At 39.0% G+C, this 23,455-nt stretch overlaps 1 protein-coding gene across 2 annotated transcripts; it reads right to left on the bottom strand.

The window, feature by feature from the left end:
* Positions 1-1,419: 1,419 nt before the first annotated feature.
* On the bottom strand, positions 1,420-18,945 carry CCT8 (chaperonin containing TCP1 subunit 8). Of its 2 annotated transcripts, none has more exons than XM_023190181.1 (15): positions 18,654-18,945; positions 15,191-15,281; positions 14,381-14,460; positions 12,516-12,665; positions 11,841-12,021; positions 11,667-11,728; positions 9,928-10,065; positions 8,372-8,550; positions 7,503-7,569; positions 7,341-7,428; positions 7,142-7,257; positions 6,475-6,546; positions 6,231-6,395; positions 5,517-5,636; positions 1,420-1,647 (listed from the first exon to the last, which is right to left on the bottom strand). In XM_023190181.1, exons 3-15 carry the CDS (start codon positions 14,456-14,458, stop codon positions 1,570-1,572), a joined length of 1,494 nt encoding a protein of 497 aa, XP_023045949.1. In that variant the 5' UTR covers positions 14,459-14,460; positions 15,191-15,281; positions 18,654-18,945; the 3' UTR covers positions 1,420-1,569. The 2 variants fall into 2 exon arrangements, with proteins under 2 accessions (XP_023045949.1, XP_023045942.1); XM_023190174.1 differs by having other exon boundaries at positions 18,679-18,945.
* Positions 18,946-23,455: the final 4,510 nt, after the last annotated feature.

The raw sequence follows: 23,455 nt of genomic DNA, 5'->3' as shown, positions 1-23,455 counted from the left end.
TCTACTGACTTACCCTACTAGGTAACACTTTAAAAAATGTTTCATCTAACGGGCTAATGAAGCTTCATTACAAGTCTGTTAATTTTATAAGAATCTACACTGACAGCAGAATATAAATGGGAGGAATGTTTCTTTATAATCCTGATGCCAGTGTGCATAAGCTGGGGTACATAAGGCCTTACTCTGTATTTGCTCTGTGCCAGTGGTCAACTGATCTGGGACAGATGTAAGACAAACTAGTCTCACTCCTATGAGTATAACTGGGTACCAAACCCCTTAATACCAGCATACCAGAGAAAGCCTGCGAACTGTCCCAAGTCAGCCAGTGTTTGAGTTACATGCAATGCAAAGAGCTTAGGGACACCAAGCCTCTCTGAACTTCTTGAAAGGTTCTATATGAGGACGACTTCGACATACAATGAACACTTCTAACCTGCTGTGGCAGTAATGAGAGTTGTATCATTCCTAACACCTGTTGAGTTTATGTAAGACCCAGTCAGTCATATTGCTTCTAAAATCTCTTGGAAAGAATACTAACAACAGGCTGGTGTGGTGGCTTATGCTTGTAATAGCACTCTGGGAGGTCAAGGCAGTAGAAACCTTGAGCCCGGGAGTTTGAGACCAGCCTGGGTAACACAGTGAGACCCTTTTCAGGAGGCTGAGATAGGTGGATTGCCTGAGCCCAAGAGTGGAGGTTGCAGTGAGCTGAGCTTTTACCACTGCACTCCAGCTCGTGCGACAGAGCAACACCCTGTCTCAAGGAAAAATATATACACACACAATTTCAAACAGTATTGAGGACCTTACATAACTAACACGTATAGTAGCACGTCCTATAAAATTCAGTATAATTATTTATAATTATTTATTTATAATGTTCTTGGCTTTTTCAACACTCCTTACTGATTGTAACAAAATAGGATCTGCTTTATGAAAACGGACTTAATTTTGTACATGTCAGGAGATCTATTATCAGTTGTAAGCATTTTTTGGTACTTTGCTAAGTAGAGTTCCATTCAACAAATTAATTGCTATTGAAACAAGTCACCTTGAGTAAGGCATTCCAGAGCTGTGACAAAAACACTCTGGAAATCTAGTCCAGGTGTTAACAGACCTTTCCTGTAGAGGGCCAGATAGTAAATATTTTAGGCTTTGTAGGCCCATTTGGTCTCTGTTAAAAATACGTAACTCTGCCACTCCCTTGTTAGAAAGCAACTGCAGACAATATGTAATGGTATGAGCATGGCTGTTTTCCAATAACTCATTTACACAAACAGGCAGTAGACCAGATACACATGGGTAACAGGCCTCTACTTACATAAGTGACGTGCCTTAAGTCCCACAGCTGATGTGATTAACAAAGTTGAGAGGAACACAAGTCATTTAGAGCCAATAACCGTGGTCATAAGACAGTAAGGCTTTGACAGTAACAATATGTTTATTATAACATCCAGCCAAGAATACAAACACAAAATACCTCTTAATTTAGGGAGAATAAGAAAACATCAGGCGATTCTTAGAGTACTACTACAAATACAGCCTTCACCTACAGTAAAAATTAAGCCAATTTCAATCATTTTGGTCATCATCCCAGTCTTTCTTCCCACTTGGAGGCTTGGGCCCACCAGCTGGTTTTGCCATGATGATCTGCATAAAAAAGAATCACACAAAAGTATGCTTATAAACTCAACCTTTAGAATGAAAAGAATGCTTCTATTAGCATGATTTAAGATTAAGCAATCTTCTTGATATAATTATGTACTGCATATAAAACACTATAGCAGTTTGCTAGCTCCCTTGTTAGAAATTCAATTGTAAACTTGCAGCAGCATGAGGTTTACTGCTTTTGTGGATAACCACAACAAAATCCACACAGATTAGTGAACATTCCAAGACATGCACTTCAATAACTCAAAAAGCTGAAAGTGAAAATATGTGCATGCATCACTAGTATAAATTGGTCAGTCAGTTTGGCACCTGATTTGCTATTTATATATGAGATTCGTCTTGCCAACCATCTCTGTCCCAATTTCCTTGTGGTTTAGGAGCTTTAGGTCCACCTGCCACCTTTGCCATTATAATCTAAAGTAGTTGATACATAAATATATACAAAGTTTAACACTGAAATTTTCCAAAACCTGTAAATGAGAACCATTCAAAGCATCCGGTTTTCACAAACACAAATCTAAGCCCTTAGTTCCCAACTTAAAAAAAGCGCCACAAACCTCACCTTACTTTATCTAAAATAAATGGGTTTTAGTTTTTTTTTTTTTGAGACAGAGTCTTGCTCTGTTGCCCAGGCTAGAGAGTGCAGTGGCGCAATCTTGCCTCAATGCAACCTCTGCCTCCTGGGTTCAAGCAATTCTTCTGCCTCAGCCTCCCAAGTAACTGAGTTTACAGGTGCCTGCCACCATGCCCGGCTAATTTTTTATTTTTAGAACAGATGGGGTTTCACCATGTTGGCCAGGCTGGTCTCAAACTCCTGCATGATCCACCCACCTCGGCCTCCCAAAGTGTTGGGATTACAGGCCTGAGCCACTGTGCTCAGCCAGAAAACATCTTAATGACCATCTGCAAACATAAGCTGTGCACAGTGGCTCATGCCTGTAATCCTAGCACTTTGGGAGGCCAAGGTTTGAGGCCAGGAGTTTGAGACCAGCCTCGGCAACAAAGAGACCCAGTCTACAAAAACTAAAAATATATATATATATAAAATATATATATATATACATACACATAAAATCAGCCAACCGTGACAGCACCTGCCTACAGTCCCAGCTAGTCAGGATGCTAAGGCAGGAGAATCACTGGAACTCAGGATTTTGAGGTTGTGGTGAGCTTATTATGATTGTGCCACTGTACTCCAACCTGGGTGATAGAGTAAGACCTTATCACAACAACAAAAACAACAACAAAGATACCTAAACCCGAAATTCTCAGAGTAACGTGTTACTGATTGAGGGTAATTCAGATTGAATTAAAGGCATTAAGCGTAATTTTAGAACCTAAGTGCACCTTGATTTTAAAAAGTGACTAAAAGCCGGGTGTGGTGGCTCACACCTGTAATCCCAGCACTTTGGGCAGTTGAGGTGGGGGCAGATCACGAGGTCAAGAAATCGAGACCATCCTGGCCAACATGGTGAAACCCCATCTCTACTAAAATTACAAAAAAAAATTAAGTGGGCGTGGTGGCATGTGCCTGTAGTCCCAGCTACTTGGGAGGCTGAGGCAGGTGAATCGCTTGAACCAGGGAAGTGGAGGTTACAGTGAACTGAGATCACGCCACTGCACTCCAGCCTGGTGAGAGAGCGAGACTCCATCTCAAAATAATAAAAAATAAATAAATAAATAAAATAACTAAAACAAGTAGTTCACAAATTTTAGTGGGCACCATAATCAGACAGAGTGCTCATTAAAACAGACTGCTAGGCTTCTTCCAACATTTCTGGTATCATTGGGTCTGGAGTGAAATCCAAGAATCTGTATTCTCTTTTTTTTGAGACGGAGTCTTGCTCTGTTGCCCAGGATGGAGTGCAGTGGCGCCATCTATGCTCACTGCAAGCTCTGCCTCCCAGGTTCACACCATTCTCCTGCCTCAGTCTCCCAAGTAGCTGGAACTACAGGCATCTGCCACCACACCCAGCTAATTTTTTGCTTTTTTTTAGTAGAGATGGGGTTTCACCACATTAGCCAGGATGGTCTCGATCTCCTGACCTTGTGATCCGGCTGCCTCGGCCTCCCAAAGTGCTGGGATTACAGGCGTGAGCCACCGCACCCGGCCTCCGAGAATCTGTATTTCTTATTTATTTTTAGTTTTTTAAAAGATGGAGTATCACTCTGTCAACCAGGCTGGAGTGCCATGATCTGATCATAGCTCACTGCAGCCTTCAACTCCCGGGCTCAAGTGATCCTCCCACCTCAGCCTCCTGCATAACTGGGATTACAGGTGTGAGCCACCATACCTGGCTGAGAATCTGTCATTCTAACAAGTTCTCAGGTGATGTTGATGCTATTTTGGGACCATACTTTGAGAACTAGTGAAATAGACATTCGAACAAAGATTAATCCAGCCCGTACTACACTATCTAATGCTTAAAGCTTGATGCGCAATTCCTTTTCTAGAATATATACTATACAAATTGAGGTTCATTATACTATACACTATATACACAAACTGGTTAGTATAGTTGGGTGGGTTCTTTAGATACATACTTTACACAGAGTGCAAAGACTGGGGGAACAGATCAACCAACAACTTCCCTACCATAAGATAAAGCAGAGTTCCTAGTTTAAAGCCAAAATTCAAAGTGCCTTTGTGACCAAGGGTGGTTGTTATTGTCTTGCTTGGATAACTGACATTCAGTTCCTAACTCAGTTGGAATTTTTGCGTACCTCATGCTGCAGTCTACTTAGCTTCTTCTGTCCCTGCTATTTTTGGTTTCCCCTTTTATTCTTAGCCACATTCTAATTTCTAGAATAAGTATTTCCTTAGGTCTCTATTTATTTAAAAACTCAAACATATTCTTCCATTGAAAATCACCTAATAAGCTGATGGAGAAACCCCTGTTAATCTGGTACCCAAACATCTAGTTTCTGCTTATTTCCAGTGACTTGAAACCAAATATCCAGTTCTTTTTGGTTATCTCTTGCTATCATAGTTCTTCCAATAAATTTGTTATAATTAAAACCAACTGGTCCTTACTGTACTTAAAAGTTGAATTATCTTTCCACTGATTTCTACTTAGGACTTACTCCAACTTTAATATGACATGACTTTTACCTAATGGATTTATACTGTCCCTCTAGCAAATTAAAATTTTCTATTAAGTACTTATAAATAGTCATTGCTTATTAATTACTTCTGAAATTTTGTGGGGAAATGTATTAAGTTTGCCAGAAAATGCCTTTTGGAAAAATAATTATGATTTCAGGTTTACTTCTGTATATAGAACAGTCTACCACAGTTCAAAAAAAAAAAGTAGAAATATGATTTTTAAACACCTTTAACATCTTTTAGTACCTCAAGCTATAATTTGTCATAGCAGAAAAAATTTTCAATGCCCAGTCCTCTTATCTGCAGACAGCTAGAGACTCCATTTTCCTTCAAGTTGGTGGTCTGCAATGTCTGCTTGAGGGCTTTATGGTCCTTCCAAATTCCATGTTAGTATTATACATTAAATTTACTCTCTAAATTACTTGTACAAAGGGGTTCTAAGGCTAAAAGGTTTGAAAGTTATATTTAACTTACATTTGTTCCACTGATTCCAACTTAAAATGGCAAAGGATTCTTTCAGTGGAAAGATGTCCATTTTAAATTAGTTGTAATATATTCAATACAATTTATAATAGAAGAAAAAAAAACAAAGGGGGGCACATAGTGTCTCTAATTTAATGTGAGGAGTGAGGACTAAGAATCCTTTGAATTAGAACTATGCTATGTTCTAGTTCTGGGAAAATATACTATTAAACCACATGCAAATGAGTATTTTTAAAGATCAAAATTTCACTTTGCTCACCTGATCCACTCTAAGTACAGTGACTGCAGCATTAGTAGCGAGTTTGATAGCCCAATATTTTCCCAGGTAAGTGTCCAGAATACCAGCTTCCAACATGTCCTTTACAGCAGGGACTTCAGCCTGTCAAAGCACAATTTTCATCCTGTCATTTAAAATCCTCTTATGTGAAAATGTTTATACCTAACAAAAAGCCCCACACAGCTCCTTAAATAGTACTGGAAAGTAACCAAGCACACAGTACTACCTTACAGAGTCATCCTTTAGTATGTGAGGACTGGTTCCAGGACCCCCAAGGATGCCAAAATCCGTGGATGCTCAAATCCATTACATAAAATGGCATGGTGTTTGGATATAATCTATGCGCATCCTCGTATATACTTTAAATCATCTCCAGATTAATTATATAACAGTGTAAATAGTTGTTATACTGTATTTTTAAATCTCTTTAGTTTTTCCAAATATTTCAATCTGTGGTTGGTTGAATCAATGGCTACAGAACTGGGCTGATTACACACTACAGAACAGAAGGCTATCAATAAAACAGAAGGAATATGAAACATTCTTCCATCAGACAAACTATGTAAAAACTAAGAAAATAATCTGCTCCCAAATCAGAACACTGTTTCTCATTGATAACTTCTTTTAAACTCACACTATTTTTAGGTTGTGCATTCCCCAAATAAAGCAATTTAAGTTCAGTGTTTTTTCAAATACCTCAATATCTAATCCAACATTTTTATTTCCTTCTTGATGTACTGCATAAAGTTTAGAGATTACTTCATTGGCCTTAACTCCAGAGTTTTCTGCCAGTGCGCGGGGAATAGCTTCAAATGCCTCAGCAAACTTCTTAATAGCGTACTGTTCAAGTCCAGGACATGTCTGAAACAAAAATGTGTTAATTATTGGTCTTTTATTCAAGCAATGGAAAGAAAGTCAATTTATACAGAAAAAGCTGTACCTCTCCGTATGATGTGATCTGTTTGGCTAATTCAATTTCTGTTGCTCCACCTCCAGGTACAAGACGTTTATCCTGTACGTAGTCCCCCCGCCAAAAAAAAAAAAAAACACACACACACAAAAATTCACTAAAAAGCAGTTCACAGTTTTCTCATCTTTTCACATTCCAGTACCCCACCAAACAGGAGTTTTTATCAGTCATTGTTACTCAAATACATATTACAAATCTGGTAAAAGTGAGTGGGTGGGGCAGATTTTCTTAGTGCACGGTGTCTGGTATATGAAAAGGACCAAAGTGAAGAATGGGAATAGCACCGTATCATTTTTGCATATCCACAGATATAGCACTAAGAACTGCTTTAGCAACTCAAAGTACATTACAATGGAAAACTACCATAAACAATGTTTTTAAAAGCTCTGCGTTGCTGTTAACTCCTCTGTACAATCCTTTTTGGACACTATCATATTCAATATGATAGTTTTAGGTAAGACACTTAGTTTTACCTAAGACACTTAAGTCTTAGGTAAAAACAAAAACAGGTGCTTCATTTCATATAAACCACTCATTCTGAAGTACTCGTGATGTGCATGACTCTGCCAACTGTACTTTTAAGAACATACAAAGTACTCAGACCTTACAAACTACTAAGATTATTGCTAATACTGACCCTTGTAAGAACTTTGAAAGTATTAACACCATCGTCTACTGCCCTTTCTATGTCATCCATCAGATTGTCTGTAGAGCCTCGAAGTACTATGGTAGAAATGGCGCCATCTTCCTTTTCTATCAAAAAATTAAATATATTTGGTGATTAAATACAAGAGCTAAAGCCCTGCCCTTAAACATGTTTTACCATTCCTACATACCATGCTTAAAAACCACCACCTGAGTATCTCCAACTTCTGAGAGGCAAACACTGTCACAATGTCCCATTTCTTCAAGGACAGGAGGTGTCTGTAAGAAAGTGACTGTTGTAATAAAAATTCTATCATGTTCAACTATCTTTTAGTGTTTTCCAAAGTACATACCAATCTAGGAAGAGCTGTAGCACCAACTGTTTTACAGAGTCTTCGGAGATCCCATTTTGAGTTCAGCCTTTAAAAAACACAAAGACCTTAATAAAAGCTTTAATCCATTTGATTTTAATTTCAGATAGCATATAAACTTCAAATTAAAAAGGAACCTGTATACCAGCCCCCATGTCACATTCTTTTGACAGTGGATTTTAACTCAGAACACGTCTGGATTGCAATGAACACTGAGGCCAGGAAGCTGACTGATGACTCTGAGTGAGTCCAGCTGGCCAATAGTACCACATCTTAAGTCTGTGTTGTATGGCATTGTTCTAGAATTGCGAGAATGGAAGTCACTTTAGGATGCCAGTGGTTTATAGTTCTAAAACACCAGGGAAACCCTAACAAAACTCAACAGCATATAGAAAATTTTTGCTTTACTTTGTGCAATCAATGTTCTGTGAACAGGAGTGATTTATTTTGCACATTTTATTAGGTACTAGGGATGGTGGTAGGTAGAAATGGGTAAGTTGTCTAGTGTGCACCATAAATGTGTTCATGGATTAAAAGGGATCTTCCTGACTCCACACTCTGATAGGCAATGCACCAAGCTTGTGTCTAGTCTCTTGGACAACTTGTTCCTTTTGCCTGGAATGCTTTTCCCTCTTCAGATATCTGGTCATTGGTTCTTCAAGCTCTCAGCTTAAATTTGTGTTTTCTCAGAGGTGTTTCCTGACCCCTCCCCAAACTAAGTCCTTCTGCTATTTGACCTAATACCTATACTTTCCCTTTATTAACAGTCGTAGTGGTCTATTTTGTTTAGTGTTTTCACCACCAAAAAAAACATTTATGATATAGGTAAAAAGAATTCGGCTTTCTCTTACCTCACTAACATGATATTATATTTGTTTGCATAATGAAGAGCCATGTCTGCCACTTTGCCACCTGTTACTACGACATTTGCACCAGTATCAGCAATAGCTTTGACTTGTGCATCCATGAGATTTTCTTCTCCCTTACTAAAATTCATCAGTTCTTCAGCAGTCTTTATCAACACTGTTCCCTGGCAAAACAAGTAAACATTCCCTTTCAAATCATTTCACTACATTGGTGTTCAAAGTTGTAAGAGAACAGTTTACTGAATAAATAATTTTAAGGTTTGGCAAAAAAAAAAAAAAAAAAAAAATGGAGATAAATGTGCATATATTATGAAGCAGCAGAATACTAAATACTTGTAGAACCTTCCAGATGCATCTGCTTTTGATAAGTACTTAGGTGGAAAAGTACTTCTAGTTATTTATTTTTGAGACACAGTCTCACTCTGTTGCCATGCTGGAGTGCAGTGGCAGGATCTCGGCTCACCGCAACCTCTGACTCCCTGGTTCAAGCGATTCTCCTGCCTCAGCCTCACGAGTAGCTGGGCTTACAGGCAAGCGCCACCACGCCTAGCTAATTTTTGTATTTTTAGTAGAGACAGGGTTTCACCATGTTGGCCAGGATGGTCTCAATCTCCTGACCTCGTGATTTGCCTGCCTTGGCCTGTGCTGAGATTATAGGCGTGAGCCACCGTGCCCGGCCGAGAAGCACTTTTATTTTAAATATGTCAGGTAGGTGTCCTGGTATTTGTCTTTTCACAAAGGTTAACTAGTATTAGCAAAACAACATTGTGGTTCTCAAACTTTTTCTAAAATGTGGACTTGGCGAGACCAAGGTAGGTGGATCATTTGCAGTCAGGAGTTGGAGACCAGTCTGGCCAACATGGTAAAACTGTCTCTACTGAAAGTACAGAAATTAGCCAGAGATCACTTGAACCCAGGAGGCAGAGGTTGCAGTGAGCCGAGATCATACCAATGCACTCCAGCCTGGGTGACAAAGCAAGACTCTGTCTCAAAAAAAAAAAAAAAAAAAAAGAATAAAATAAAATAAAATAAAATGTGGATCAAAGACCACACCCAGCTCATGCTACAAAATTTAAAAACTGTCAACAACTTGGATTTCAAGAATTCTAGAGATGAAGTCAGTCACTATTGACTGTAAACACAAACTTCAAACTTTCTAACATGTATTTTTAGAAACATACCTACCATTTTCAAATTACATTAGCTTATCTTGTTTCAGGATGCTACAGAATGTCAATTTTATTTTTGTGAAGAGCACACAAAGTACTCGCATTCTCATATTCTTTCACTTGCTGAATTTATAAGCTGTACTAGAAGGGCTGTGTGTCAGATTATAAATAATATGGCCACCATCTTTATATTTCAAGTTTAATGTTCAGTAGTTGAATTAGATATTCAAAGAACATAAATCTGGCATTAAAAAATAGGTAAGATCCTGCAATGTTCAGCTTTTTAAGAAGTACTTACTGGTTTAAGAGCTAACTCAAACAATCTGAAAGTGCAACCCCAATTATTACTTTTAAGGTTTGAAGTCTACATACCTTAGTTTCTGTTATCGTGCCATCAAAAGGACAAGAGTACACTGCTATTTTTGCATCTTTGACAGATGTTACATCACCTTCGGTTTCCTTCTTAAAAACCATGCCATGCAATACTGAAGAGGAACTGATACCAGAGCCCTAAGGAATTGAATACCAAAACCATCAGCGATCTCATGAAAATAACATTACGGTCAAACTGTTGATTCTCCATATACCAAAAATCTCCTTCTCTAAAATAAAGTCATAAACCAAGACAGTGACTCCTGGGATAAGGGGTGGGGTGGTGGACATAAAGCATGCCCTTCTGCTCTAGTCAGAAATCACTGAGGGAATGAGCTACTGTTAGAGAGGAGAGGTCCTTCAGTGTACTGGGAAGAACCAAAGGCAGAGAACTGCTCTTAGCCATTCAGTTACCTAGTACTTGGTGCCAATATACCAGCCACAGCTGTCAGTACTGCCAATACAACACAAAACAAGGCAAAGATTCTGTCCTCACAAGGTTACAATTTAATGGGGAAAGCTGGCAGTACGTGGAGGGAGACAGCAAACATAGAACACATGAGGATCTTCAGGGAAAGCACATGTACTTATGTTAAGCTAAATTCACATTAACAATCAGAATGCCAAATGTGCAAAACCAAAACCACTCCACTGATAGGTTTTACTCTATCAAGCACATTTTATCAAAAATATAATATTTCAATATTAACATTAAAGTGTGAATTCTATTATTGAAGAGGGATAGGGCAATTTCCACCCCACTCAAAACTGTCTTCTAAGCTTATTATAATTCAGAGTATTATGAAGAACAAAAAAAATTAGTATTTTGGGCTGGGCGTGGTGGCTCACACCCGTAATCTCAGCACTTTGGGAGGCCAAGGTAGGCGGATCATGAGGTCAGGAGTTCGAGACCAGCCAGGCCAACATGGCGAAAACCCTGCCTCTACTAAAAAACACAAAAATTAGCTGGGCTTGGTGACACACACCTATAATCCCAGTTACTCGGGAGGTTGAGGGAGGAGAATCGCTTGAAACTGGGAGACGGAGGTTGCAGTGAGCCAAGGTCACGGCACTGCACTCCAACCTGGGCGACAGAGACAGACTATCTCAAAAAAAAAAAAAAAAAAAAAAAAAAATTTAGCATTTTGTTTATACATTGTTCTTAAATCCACAAGACATCACAGAAAATGACGTTATAAGGAGATAGTATGTCAATATCCTTTTAAACTTAAATAGGTAGTAGTATTATTACAGCTTAGCAACATCAAAATGTTATAAAATAATGCCTCAAAGGCCAGACACAGTGGCTGACGCCTGTTAATCCCAGCACTTTGGGAGGCTGAGGCGGGCGGATCACCTGAGGCTGGGAGTTCGAGACCAGCCTGACCAACATGCAGAAACCCCGTCTCTACTAAAAATACAAAATTAGCCGGGTGTGGTGGCGCATGCCTGTAATCCCAGCTACTTGGGAGGCTGAGACTGGAGAATCGCTTGAACCGGGAGGCAGAGGTTGTGGTGAGCCGAGATTGCGCCATTACACTCCAGCCTGGGCAACAAGAGCAAGACTCCATCTCAAAAAAAATAAAAAATAAAAATGCCTTGAAAAAAGTCCTAAGAGTCCAAAATCATGAAGTAACATTTAGATTTTGATTAACACAATTTTTTTTTTTTGCACAAAAAACAAAAACAACACAAAAAAACTGATCTAGATATGTAGCATTAATGCATTTTCTACTTACCAGAATTTTACAGACTCTGATGTTATCAACATTGAAATGGCCGGAATCAGGAAAAATAGATACTGTTAAGAAATGAGACATACCAAAAGATTATTTTGGGACAACAGAGAAAATACCTAGTCATGTTAAAGACATTTTTATTTTGGATCTTTTCATTTACTGATATTTACTTACCGCATGCCTGAGCAATAAGCTTGGCCAGAAATACTTCATTACCATATTGTTTACTCATTATGGAGGTACGAAGTAGAGATGAGACTTCATCAACATCTCGAAGGTTTTTTGCAGAACAACATACCAAATTAGGAAGAATCTCATGAGCTTTTCTGCAGGCTATTTCATAACCTTCTATGACCTGAAATATAAACAACAACATTTCCTATTCTGACACGACTTAAAGTAGCTTACTTAGGTAACTGAATGCATATGGAAGTTTATTTTTGATATAAAATGACAAAGAATATACTTTAGAATAATATATATAGTAGACTCTACTAGTTATGAATGGAGGCTTAGATGACAGCCCAAATTTGAATCTTAACTCTACCTAACTCACTAGCTATGAGATCTTGGGCAAGATTTTTCTAATTTTAATCTCTTTTCTCATCTAAAATAAAGTGGAAAAAAAAAAGAAAAAATAGATAAAATGGGATTATAAGGCCTCACTATTAGGGTTTTTGTGAGACTAAAATGATACTGCATGTGAAGCATATGTACTATAATGGCTGCTACAGAGAAACTGCTTAGTACATGTTAGCTACTACTATAATAATGATTTTAGTTTACGTTTTAAGCAGGTGTACATGTAAGCAAAAATTAAGTAGGAGTAAATTATAAATGAACACTTGCCTCTGAAACTGACAGGCCAATCCTCAGAAGTTCTTCAGCTAATTCCAGGAGAGCTCCAGCAAATACCAGAACAAAGTTTGTGCCATCTCCAACTTCTTGCTCTTGCATATGAGAAGCCATTACAATCATTTTTGCAGCAGGATGCTGTACCTAGTAGAAAAGGTAATACCAAGTTAAACATCTGATTCTTAAAGCAGCATAAAATTGTTCATTTCCATTTCTTAAATAGACTCCAATTTTCCTGTAGATTAGGTAACTCCATTTGATCACACCACGATAAGCTACTTATAGTGTGGTCGCAAGCAAAAATCCAAGTCCCTTTATGCCGATCAGCACAAATGTATCACTATGAATCAGAATTTCAAAGTGCATCTTCTTTTGATGGCCTGTACATACAGCCACACATATGGTTCAGCATATCATTATATCTCACTAAATTAAAAAACAAAGTAATTACAACCACCAAACCTAAATATTTTTTAAAAATCCTTCAGGAGAACTAAAATAGATACCACTTAACTTGGTCATGAGTCTCAGTATCTATTTTACCATATATTCTTGTTCTAAGGGCTATCATTTGTGATTTAAAGAAAGGGGGGAGTATAAAATTTTTCTTAAAATGTAACATAATTTTACGTGGATTTTATTCTTAAGATTTAATTTTAGATACCTTTACAGAAACAAGCCAAGGAGTAAGAACTGAAAGCAGGGAGTAAACTATAAAAGTCAGCCCTGTGATTTCATTATTTTGACAGTATCACCACTGTACTTTAATAACTCCTGATGTTAACTCCTGAGATCATCAGTGTGCAACATTAACATTCACAATGACAAATTCTTGCTCAAGTGTTCTGTGGAGTTAAAATTTAACTTTTAACTTAAAAAATTATATATATATATATATATATATATATTTATTTATTTATTTTTAAGGTGGAGTCTTGGTCTGTTGCCCAAACTGGAGTGCAGTGGCGTGATCTTGGCTCATTGCAACCTCGGCCTCCCAGGTTCAAGCGATTTTTCAGCCCCAGCCTCCTGAGTAGCTGGAATTACAGGTGTGCACCACCACGCCCAGCTAATTTTTTTTTCTGTATTTTTAGTAGAGATGGGGTTTCACCATGTTGGCTAGGCTAGTCTAGAACCCTTGACCTCAGGCGATCCACCTGCCTCGACCTCCCAAAGTGGTGGGATTACAGGCGTGAGCCACTGCGTCCAGCCAAAAATATTTTAAGAGGTTAGAGAAATGCTGATTCTTCTATAGTTTCATTTAAAACAAAAGATTAAGTTCTAGCACTTTCAAGGGCTAAGCTGCAGGAAAATTCCCTGAGGCTGAATACGTTATCCTTTAATTACAAGGCGGGAATGAGGAATGGCTCTCTCTGCCTGTTCAGGTGCCAGATCTTCCTTACAACCCTGCTGGCAGGCAGTATCTATTTTATAGATAGCAAAACTGGAGCTGAACAAAGTAGAATGCCATAAACTGACTGTTTTTATTTTCATAAAACCAAGTGGTTGGATCTTTTTAAAAACCACTGTTTTATGTATACGTTTTTGCATTGTGGAATAATTCACTTCAGAGTCACTCTATCGAATGAAGATAATGGTAATCAATTTCATATAGCAATTAGCAATGTATCACAACCAATCCCTCCACAAATTAATAACTTAAGAAATTTTTAAGATTTCAGTGGTTACAATGTTCCATCTAAAGAGGACTCTCTATAATTAGAACAACCTGTATAATAAATTTTCAACTTGGAAAAATAGTCCCTTATCCAATCTGAAATAAGAGATTTCTTCTAGTTAAAGTCTACTTAATTTTGATGTCACCAAAATATTTCTTGACTTTTAAAGAAACAACTTACTTCTAGTTCTCTTAAAATAGTCGCTGCATCATTTGTCACAAACAACTTCTCCAAGTGGTTGATAACCATTTTGTTCATTCCTCAAAAGTAACAGTTAAAAAAAGAAAAAGCCATTATTAATCAAATCCTTACCCATATACCCACGAAAATCTAGTAAAAAAATATAAATTTGTATATTTAAAAAATAGCTTTGTAAGAAAACACATACTATCTATTCTTCAAGTTTATCTTATAGCCCCATGGGCATTCTCTGACCGCAGACCCATATTCTTTCTTTCCTTTTTAATGTCCTACAATATTTACTATGTAACATGCCAAATCTCACATTTTTGCCAATTTCTGTCTTCTGTTTGCAACATGAATGTCATGCAACAAGTGCTCAACAGATATGAACATGTAAAAAGGCCAAAATAACCTATTTAGTATATTTAGTTGTATGTTTATTCCATGAAACTGTATCAATTAAATTTAATTGGTGGTAGAAGGCAAGAAGGAGGGAATTTTCTTCCTTAAACTATGTCACTTTTATATTCAGTGTTTGTCATAATGAACATTAGGTACTATCTTACTAGTCAAAGTGTGATAATTTTTCTACCCTCTCAACAGCATAAAAAGTAATATAATGATCCCTATTTTTCTAGAGATGTGAGTTGATTGAAAATTAGAAATAACTAAAAACTTGAACTATTAATTGAGCTATCAAATTAACTTCCAAAGCCATACTATCACATCCTTAGAACAAGTTTGAAAGAAGAGGTAGTACACAAAATTCTATCACTGTATCTTTACAAATATTCATTTAGAAATTACCATTTGGTCCATACGCTGTACGAGTGGTTTGGGCAAGCTCCTTGCAAGCTTGTATATTTCTATACACAGCCTCTTCTAATCCTGAAAAGTGCTGTTAAAAAAAACAAACAAAAAACCCCGCTAATTAGACATGACAGTGAAACAAGAATTTTCAAACAGAAGATATCTTTGCTTATATCTCGCTTCTAATAAAGAGGGAGCTTAGCTGAGGTATTCGGCACAAGAGGGCTGGTTACAAATCAGCTTTCTGGCTCTTTTTTAATTTGGGCAATTTTCTTAGTATTTCTTCATTATAAAATGAGGTAATTATAATAGTACCTACCTCATAGGATTGTTGAGATAATCAAACAAGATTTACGTAAAACACAGCATTTGATATTCATAAATGATGCATACATTTCCTCTCTAGCTGAATGAATAAAAGTATAACATTTTGGGGGACTGCAGATACCTACTTACACATCAAATCGTAAGACTTATAATTTTTTTATTAAAAGTAGTGAAAAGTACAGGGAACCATGCTAAGGCTAATTAGAGAATGGGAATGAGGTACTTCAAGTCGAATACCTTTCCAGAGTTTATCGGTATTTTCTAATGTTGAAATGTGGAATATTTTTCTCATTATGTTAGAATCTAGGCTTTTGTAAAGCCAGAAGTTCTTTAAGTATGTGCCACTGAAGTGTTTAGGGACCGAAGCACACAGACTGTTGAATACTTTTTTTGAACTGCAACATTATCCCAATGTATACGCATTGAAAAAGTGAACTGTTCACAGTACTAAAAACTCTCACAAATTCCACACTGGACTTTTTAGAGTTGAGGTTTACTGGGGTCCTGAGATATATTTCACTAATCTACAGTGCATGAGAACATTTCTTTAGAGCTGTGCTGCCCAATACAGTAGCCACTAGCTACATGGGGCTAGTGAAAGCAATTAAAATAAATTTTCAAGTAATTAAAATTTAAAAATTCAGTTCCTCAATTGCAGGAGCCACACACAGTTCAAATGCCCAGTAGCTACATGTGGCTAGTGAATATCACATTGGACAGGCTGATACAGCATATGTCCAACACTGCGAAAAGTTCTATTACACAGTACTGCTTTACAATACAAGCCATGATTTTGTGATCCAAAACCAAGGTTAATAGCCATTACATTTTTTTGAGAGAGAGAGTCTCTATCGCTCAGGCTGGAGTGCGGTGGCACGATCTCAGCTCACTGCAACCTGGGCCTCCCGGTTCAAGCAATTCTGGAGGCTCAGCCTCCTGAGAAGCTGGGACTAGAGGCGCGCGCCACCACACCAGGCTAAGTTTTTTTGTATTTTACCGCTGCCAATAGCCACTACTCTAAAAGCATCTTCAGCAATAAGAACTGTATTCCAGCAATAACACTTGTCTGAACTCCTGGCTTACACTCTTGCTTCTTCCCCTCACTCCCCATTCTGTGAGAAACTACCATCTGATCAGATCCCATCATTCCCATACTTAAGACCTTCAAGGCCGGGCGCGGTGGCTCACGCCTGTAATCCCAGCACTTTGGGAGGCCTAGGCGAGCGGATCACGAGGTCAGGAGTTTGAGACCAGGCTGGCCAACATAGTGAACCCTTGTCTCTACTAAAAATACACAAAAAATTAGCCGGGCGTGCGCCTGTAATCCCAGCTACTCCGGAGGCCGAGGCAGGAGAATCGCGTGAACCCAGCAGGCGGAGGTTGGAGATCGCGCCACTGCATCCCAGCCTGGGGGACAGAACTAGACCTCGTTTCAAAAAAAAAACAAACAACAAAAAAAATCCCTTCAATAGTTTCCTATCCCGCTTAGGATAAAATGCAAATCCCTCTTCAGGGAAACAAGGCCCTACATATCCTGGCCCGTGTATCTTTGTATAGCTCCTCCTCTGAATTTACCATTCTTCTTTTCTTTGGTAAGCTTCAGCCCTATAACCTTTTGTTTGTTTGTTTTAAAGAAGAAGAAGAAGAAGAAAAAAAAAACAGGTTCAAATCATTCCTTCCTCAGGGTCTTTGTACTAGTTAAGTACACCTAAATAAGTGGTGGGGGGAAACAGCCCAGGCTCAGGGGCTTCTCTCACTAAGCACTGAGCTAAGAGTTCTTCCCTAAATATCTAAGTGTTCTGTCTATTCCTGATCCTTCTTTTAGAGACATTTTTACCTCCTGTCATCCTCTACTATAGTACAGTTTCTTTCATCATTATTTGGAATTCTTTTATTTAATCATTATATCTGCCTTAGAAGCACATAAACTCTACGAGAAGTGGGACTTGTGTCTTTCACTGCAGTTCCTTCAGTACCTATTTATTGAATGAAATAGCTCAGTGTTCTGTAAAAATCTACTAGCATTGGAAATACAAATAATGTTTTCTGATACACGAGTTTTCCAAAACTGTATTAGTGAAAAAAACCCAAATTGGAAGCTAATATCTCAGCCTGATTTTTTTAAGGAAATCAGCCCATATTATTTTCAAAAGATGATTCCACCAACATTTACATTAAACCCTGACATTTACTTACTATACTGACATTATTTGAAAAGTGCATTCTACAAACATGAACCTAGTTCTATTAAACTGTTAATGCTCCCCGTACCTCGCATAACCTTAAATTCAACCACACTGATCTATTTCTTGAATTAACAAAATCTGGAGGACATACAGAGGAACGCAATTTGAATAGCACAACAGACAAATTTATCAACAGTGCAGTAAGATATTTTTTAAAACTATGCTACTGAAATAACGTTCAAAACAAGGCCATTAAACAAAACAGTGTCATCTGTATCACTTATCCTGCAGATTACACGGTCAGAACTCAAAGACACCACCCTCTTGGTCCAATCTCCATAATTTAAAGATGAAGAAAACAAAACCCAAGAGAGTTAGGTTTTAGATTAAGCCAGGTAACATAAGTTGGGACCGGAACTCATTTGGCTACAACGCATGGCTTCTGTCAACCAAGCTGAAAGCCCTGTTTCTCACTGGGAAAGAAGCAACCACGACCCGGCCCTTTTTCCCACACTCTCTTCTCTGGATCGCCTAGTTCTCCTCCTTCCCCATCCTATAACTCGCGAGCTATGTGTCAATCGGCGTCGCAGTTCCCAAGACAATTTCATCTACGTTATTCAATTTCACCCTCACAACCCCTTTTAAGCGTGACGGGCCTTAGCCCCATTTATGAATGGAGGCAAAAAGCACGCGCGGCTTCACGTCCGTCCACCTTCAAGGTGTACAATGTCGATCGTGCCGCCGACCCCTCAGCCTTCCTCCCGGTCGCGGAAGAAGAGAAGTGCCTGCAGGCCCCGGAGCACTTGGAAGGCTGAGTCCTTCCAAGATCACCTCCCCTTCTGGAATCTTCTCTTCCCCCGGCCGCTGTGCCAGAGCAGCACGCTCAGCCCGTTAGTAGGCCCTCCTACTTCGCCGCGGCCGCCGCAGCCCTATGCTGACTCTCCCACCTCATTCCTTTCCTTCAGCCCTTACTTTCGCTCCCTCCTTGAGCATCTGGGCAAAGCCCGGGGCCTTGGGAACGTGAAGCGCCATAGCCAGGCTGCAAGAAGCCGTTCACGCGACCGCTCGGAAGAATGCAGAGGAAGCGAGGAGCACCCACAGCCTTCTGGGAAAGCAGCGTGCGGCCGTGTCTCGTTCTTCCTAGCTCTCCAGTCAGCCCGCCCTTTCCCCGCCGCCAGATGTGAAGCATCGCGAGAAGAGCAACTTCTGTGACCAGAACCAAGCTGACGATCCCCGATCGGGTCGATCGATAGGGCGGGCCCAGGGAGCGCCTCGGATTTCTGGCTCACGCACGCGCAGACGGCCTAGGCCGTGGGCGCTTGTTCCAGTCTGTGCTCTCTGATCGGACCCAGTAGTCGGGGTGATAGATTTTTGCGGTTTTTGATCTGGAAACCACGTATCCTTAGCTTAATTTCCACGTAATTTTCCAGACCCAGCCACCAACATCAGGGCAGGTGTGTTTTTGTTTTTTTTTTTCCCCGAGGCCGAGTATCTGCCCCATCCCTCAAAATTGCCTTTGGGCGTGCGCTGTGTGTTGGGCACCATAGGAAGCGCTGGGAATGCGCGTGATAATTGAAGTCGTCACCAAGGGTAGCGTAGCACACATCAAATGCTCACGTGTGCCAGGTTCTATGTGATCTGCTTTACATGCGCCAGGTTCTGTATGATCCGCTTTCCATGGAGTATCTCTGTTAATGGTCAATTTTAAAATTAATGAATTGTCGATTAAAATGCCATTTCGTTTTCCTTCTACAAAATGGAGACAATACCATTTGATTTTTAATGGTATTGTTTCCATTTTATAGAAGGGAAACTGAAGTTCACACACGGTAAATAATTTTCCCAAGATCACAGAGCTAGTAAATATTACAGCTAGAATTCCTATCCAGATCAGACTGATTGCAAAATGCCGGTTCTAAACCACTATGTATATTCCTCTTTTCTACTTCTTCCTGGGAATACGAATCCCTTTTACTCTTTTAAGATCAGCTATAAATACATATTTATCTGATTTATATATAATATATACATTTTATATAAGTATATCTGATTTATATATAAATGTATAGATAAATATAAATCCCTTTGGCTTGGTGGCATGCATCTGTAGTCTCAGCTGCTCAGGAGGCTAAGGTGGGAGGATCTGCTTGAGCCTGGGAGGTTGAGGCTGCAGTGAGCTGATATCATGCCACTGCACTCCAGCCTGGGCAACAGTGAGGCCCTGTCTCAAAAAAAAATCTTTTTTTGCAAAAATGTAAATGCCACTGATATGGTTTGGATTTGTGTTCCTGCCCAAATATGGTGTGGAATTATAATCCCCAGTGTTGGAGGTGTGGCCTGGTGGGAGGTGATTTGATCAAGGGGGCGAACGTCCCCCTTGCTGTTCTTGTGATAGTGAGTTCTCATGAGACCTGGTTGTTTAAAAGTGTGTGGCACCTCCCTACTCTGTCTCTTCCTCCTCCTCCAGCCTTATAGGACTTTCTTGCTTCCCCTTCACCTTCCACCTTGATTGTAAGCTTCCCGAGGCTTCCCCAGCCATGCTTCCTGTATCGCCTGTGGAACTGTGAGCCAATTAAACCTCTTTTCTTTATAAATTACCCACTCTCAAGTAGTTCTTTATAGCGATTAGAGAACGGACTAATACAGCCACCCTTTTCATTCTTGGAAAATAGGGATAGTTTTAATAAAATCATACATATTATTGTGTGATAGGGTTATTGTTATTTTTTAAATAATGTTTACAAATTTATCAGTTTTAATTTCTCATACAGCAAATATTGATACCTATAACGCACATAAAAGGCCTTTGGGGAAGTCAATACTTTTTAAGAGTCTAAAGGTGTTCTGAGACTGGTACGTTGGAGAACTGCTACAATGATCAGGCCCGAACAACAGAACGATCCAAGATTTTTCCCTCGATTAGCTAAGAAATAAATAAAAGCACATTCCTCTGACTCAGAGATAATGGTGCTTATAAAAATAGCTAACACAAAACTGAAAGGAGCTAAAATGACACCTGATTAATTTTATTAATCAAAAATGGAGGAATCAAATCTTGAGAAAATGTGTAACTAGACCATGGAAAATAGAACTTGAGGAAAAAACCATTGATGGATCCAATTTTTGTTGAAAATTTATAATAAAAAATTGATCTTTAATTTTAGTAAATAGGAAATGGGAAGAATTAAAATCAATTTAAATCTGTATGGTAATTTATCAATGAATGAAATGGACTTAATTGCTAAGAATACTTTCTAGATGAAGATTAGAAATTTTATATAATTTGGGTTAAACTGCATTCATAATGATAGAGTCAAAACAAGGGCTAAATATTCACTGAGTCCAAAAGGTCAAATATTCCTTGCCCAGAAAAGAAACACAAATATTTAAAGTGGCTTCGAGGCCTGGGTTCTGGTCCTTGTTTATCTCACTGGTATCTTCTCCATTTTGGCATTAATGTCCTGTATTCTGGCCCCAGTACCTGCAATAGTTCATGCTGTCTGCTTTACCACTTCTGTCTCAGGGTCTTTACCTCTGCTGTTCTTCCTACCTAAAATGCTCTTCTATTCCCTTTTGGCTGAGTTAATTCTGCCTCCATATGCAGACACTTTCATTAGAAAGTCTTTGATGACTCCCAAGACATTCCCTGTTTGTCATTCTCATAGCTTCTGTGTTTCTCCTTCATAGCACTTACCACAGTTGTAATGACAGAATTACTTGTCATCTTTCTCCACCAGCAGGTAGATGCTGAATCACCAGCACTTATAGTGTAATTGGACAATGCACAGAGTAAGGATTCAATAAATAGTTGTCAAATGAACTACTGGGTGACCAAATGGGTATCCAGAAGAGGAGATTGAAAAATTGAGGTGCTGTGGTCTCAATGTTTGTGTCCCTCCAAAATTCGTATGTTAAAATCCTAAGCCTCGAAATGATGGTATTACATAGGGCCTTTTGGGAGATGATTAGTTCGTTAGGTCTCCACCCTTATAAAAGATTAGTGCCTTTATGAAAGATGCCCAAGGGAGCTTAATTTGCCTTTCCACCATGTGATGACACAGCTAGAAGGTGCTATCTATGAACCAGGAAGCAGGCCCTCACCAGTCTCTGTATCTGCTAGCACCTTGATCTTGGACTTCCAGCCTCCAGAACTGTGAGTAACACATTTCTATTGTTTCTAAGCCACCCAGTTTGTGGTATTTTGTTATACCACCCCAAACAGATTAAGACATGGGAGGCATGGTCTCTATTCTTCCCATCCAGACGTATATAAAGTAAAACCAGAGAACAACACAAAGCAATCGAGAGGACTTTTGCTCCAGAGTTTGCAAAAGGCCAAGGAGACTGCAGGTTTCTGTTATATTGATTCAAAAGCCTGAGATCCTCATGTTAGATGCCGACTGAAAACATAGCCTCCAGCCTCCAGGAGAGCTAAAAGCCATGAGGATTGGGGGTTGGGGATGTCTGAGCCCTCTTAGGATTCTGGTAAGGACTCAGTTCACTGTTTGTTTCTAGTTACTTGGTTTCTTTTTTTTTTTTTTCATTTTTTATTTGTTTGCCTTAAAGTTTTCACCCCTGTACATCAGAATTGTTTAACGTTTTTGGCTTGTCTGTGTGTTTTGATTTTTTTTGTATTATTATTTAATTTTCCCAACTCCCATTAAATCCTTAACCTCCTGACTTTTCTTTTTCTTCCTCCATTTGTATTGTTTACTTCATGTTACTATATCATCTTATGTTTCAATATTTTTCTGTTGAATTTTAATTCTTTTGTTTGGCTTTGGAGTCTATGACTCATTTTGTGTTGGCTCATTATTTTGCTTCAGGATTTTTTTGTTGTTAAAATCTTTTAATATTCCTTTATAAATTTAATTTTTTTCCCTTTTAATCAAATTTATTTGGGTTTAAGAGGGCACAATAGTTTATACCCTTATTCCTTTTCTGATCTTGGAAACAACCAAGAAAATAGTTAGAGGGGTCAGGCGGCTGGAATTCAGAGTCTCGCTGGACTATGGAGAACGTGTCTTAGGGTGAAAGCACAGGCATGCTATGCATCATTGCTGCTTTGCACTGAATTCAGAGAAGGAGGGACTTTAAATGGTTTAACTCCATGTGATCAAGAAAGGTAGCCCCATGTTAACCCCTTACCAGTGAGGTAACTTCCAATGTGGATCAGGAGTGGATTGAGAGGCTGAGAATTGGGGGGAACCAAAAGAGTAAGACTAAACAACACTGTCCTCTCAATATAATTGTTACTATTATTAATCTCCCTGTAAACCTCCCTCCCACTCTTCTGCCTTTTATCTATGGAGTGGGGATGAGGTTGAGGGGAGACTAGGACTACCATGTTGGTCCCACAGCTCCACTTAGCTTCTGTCAAGCACACATGAGACAAGGCATGGCCAAGGTAAAGTCCTGACTAATTCAACTGGTGAAGATAAAGGACACTTTTTAAGAATCAGACAATTTGTTAGTCATATAGATGACGAAAGGAAGACTAGCTAAACATGCCAACTCCTTGAGGTCATTGTTCTGCTCATCAAAAAGAATGACACTGAAACCAAAGCAACTTGCAGATTGCAATGCAAGTTGGGTAATACAGCTCGGTGGTTTTATATTCTGCCATTCTATTAAGAGAGGGTGAAGCAGGAAGACCCGTGTCTCATCAGAACACTGGAGGTGATGAGAAACTGCTTCACGACAGCTTCCCAGGTGAGATCAGGAGGTGAAAGGAAGATGGTCTTGGAGA

This window comes from Piliocolobus tephrosceles, chromosome 19 (assembly GCF_002776525.5).
Source record: "Piliocolobus tephrosceles isolate RC106 chromosome 19, ASM277652v3, whole genome shotgun sequence".
Lineage (NCBI taxonomy): Eukaryota > Metazoa > Chordata > Mammalia > Primates > Cercopithecidae > Piliocolobus > Piliocolobus tephrosceles.
The sequence above is the reverse complement of the archived record's forward strand: the minus strand, read 5'-3'. Positions and strand labels throughout refer to the sequence as shown.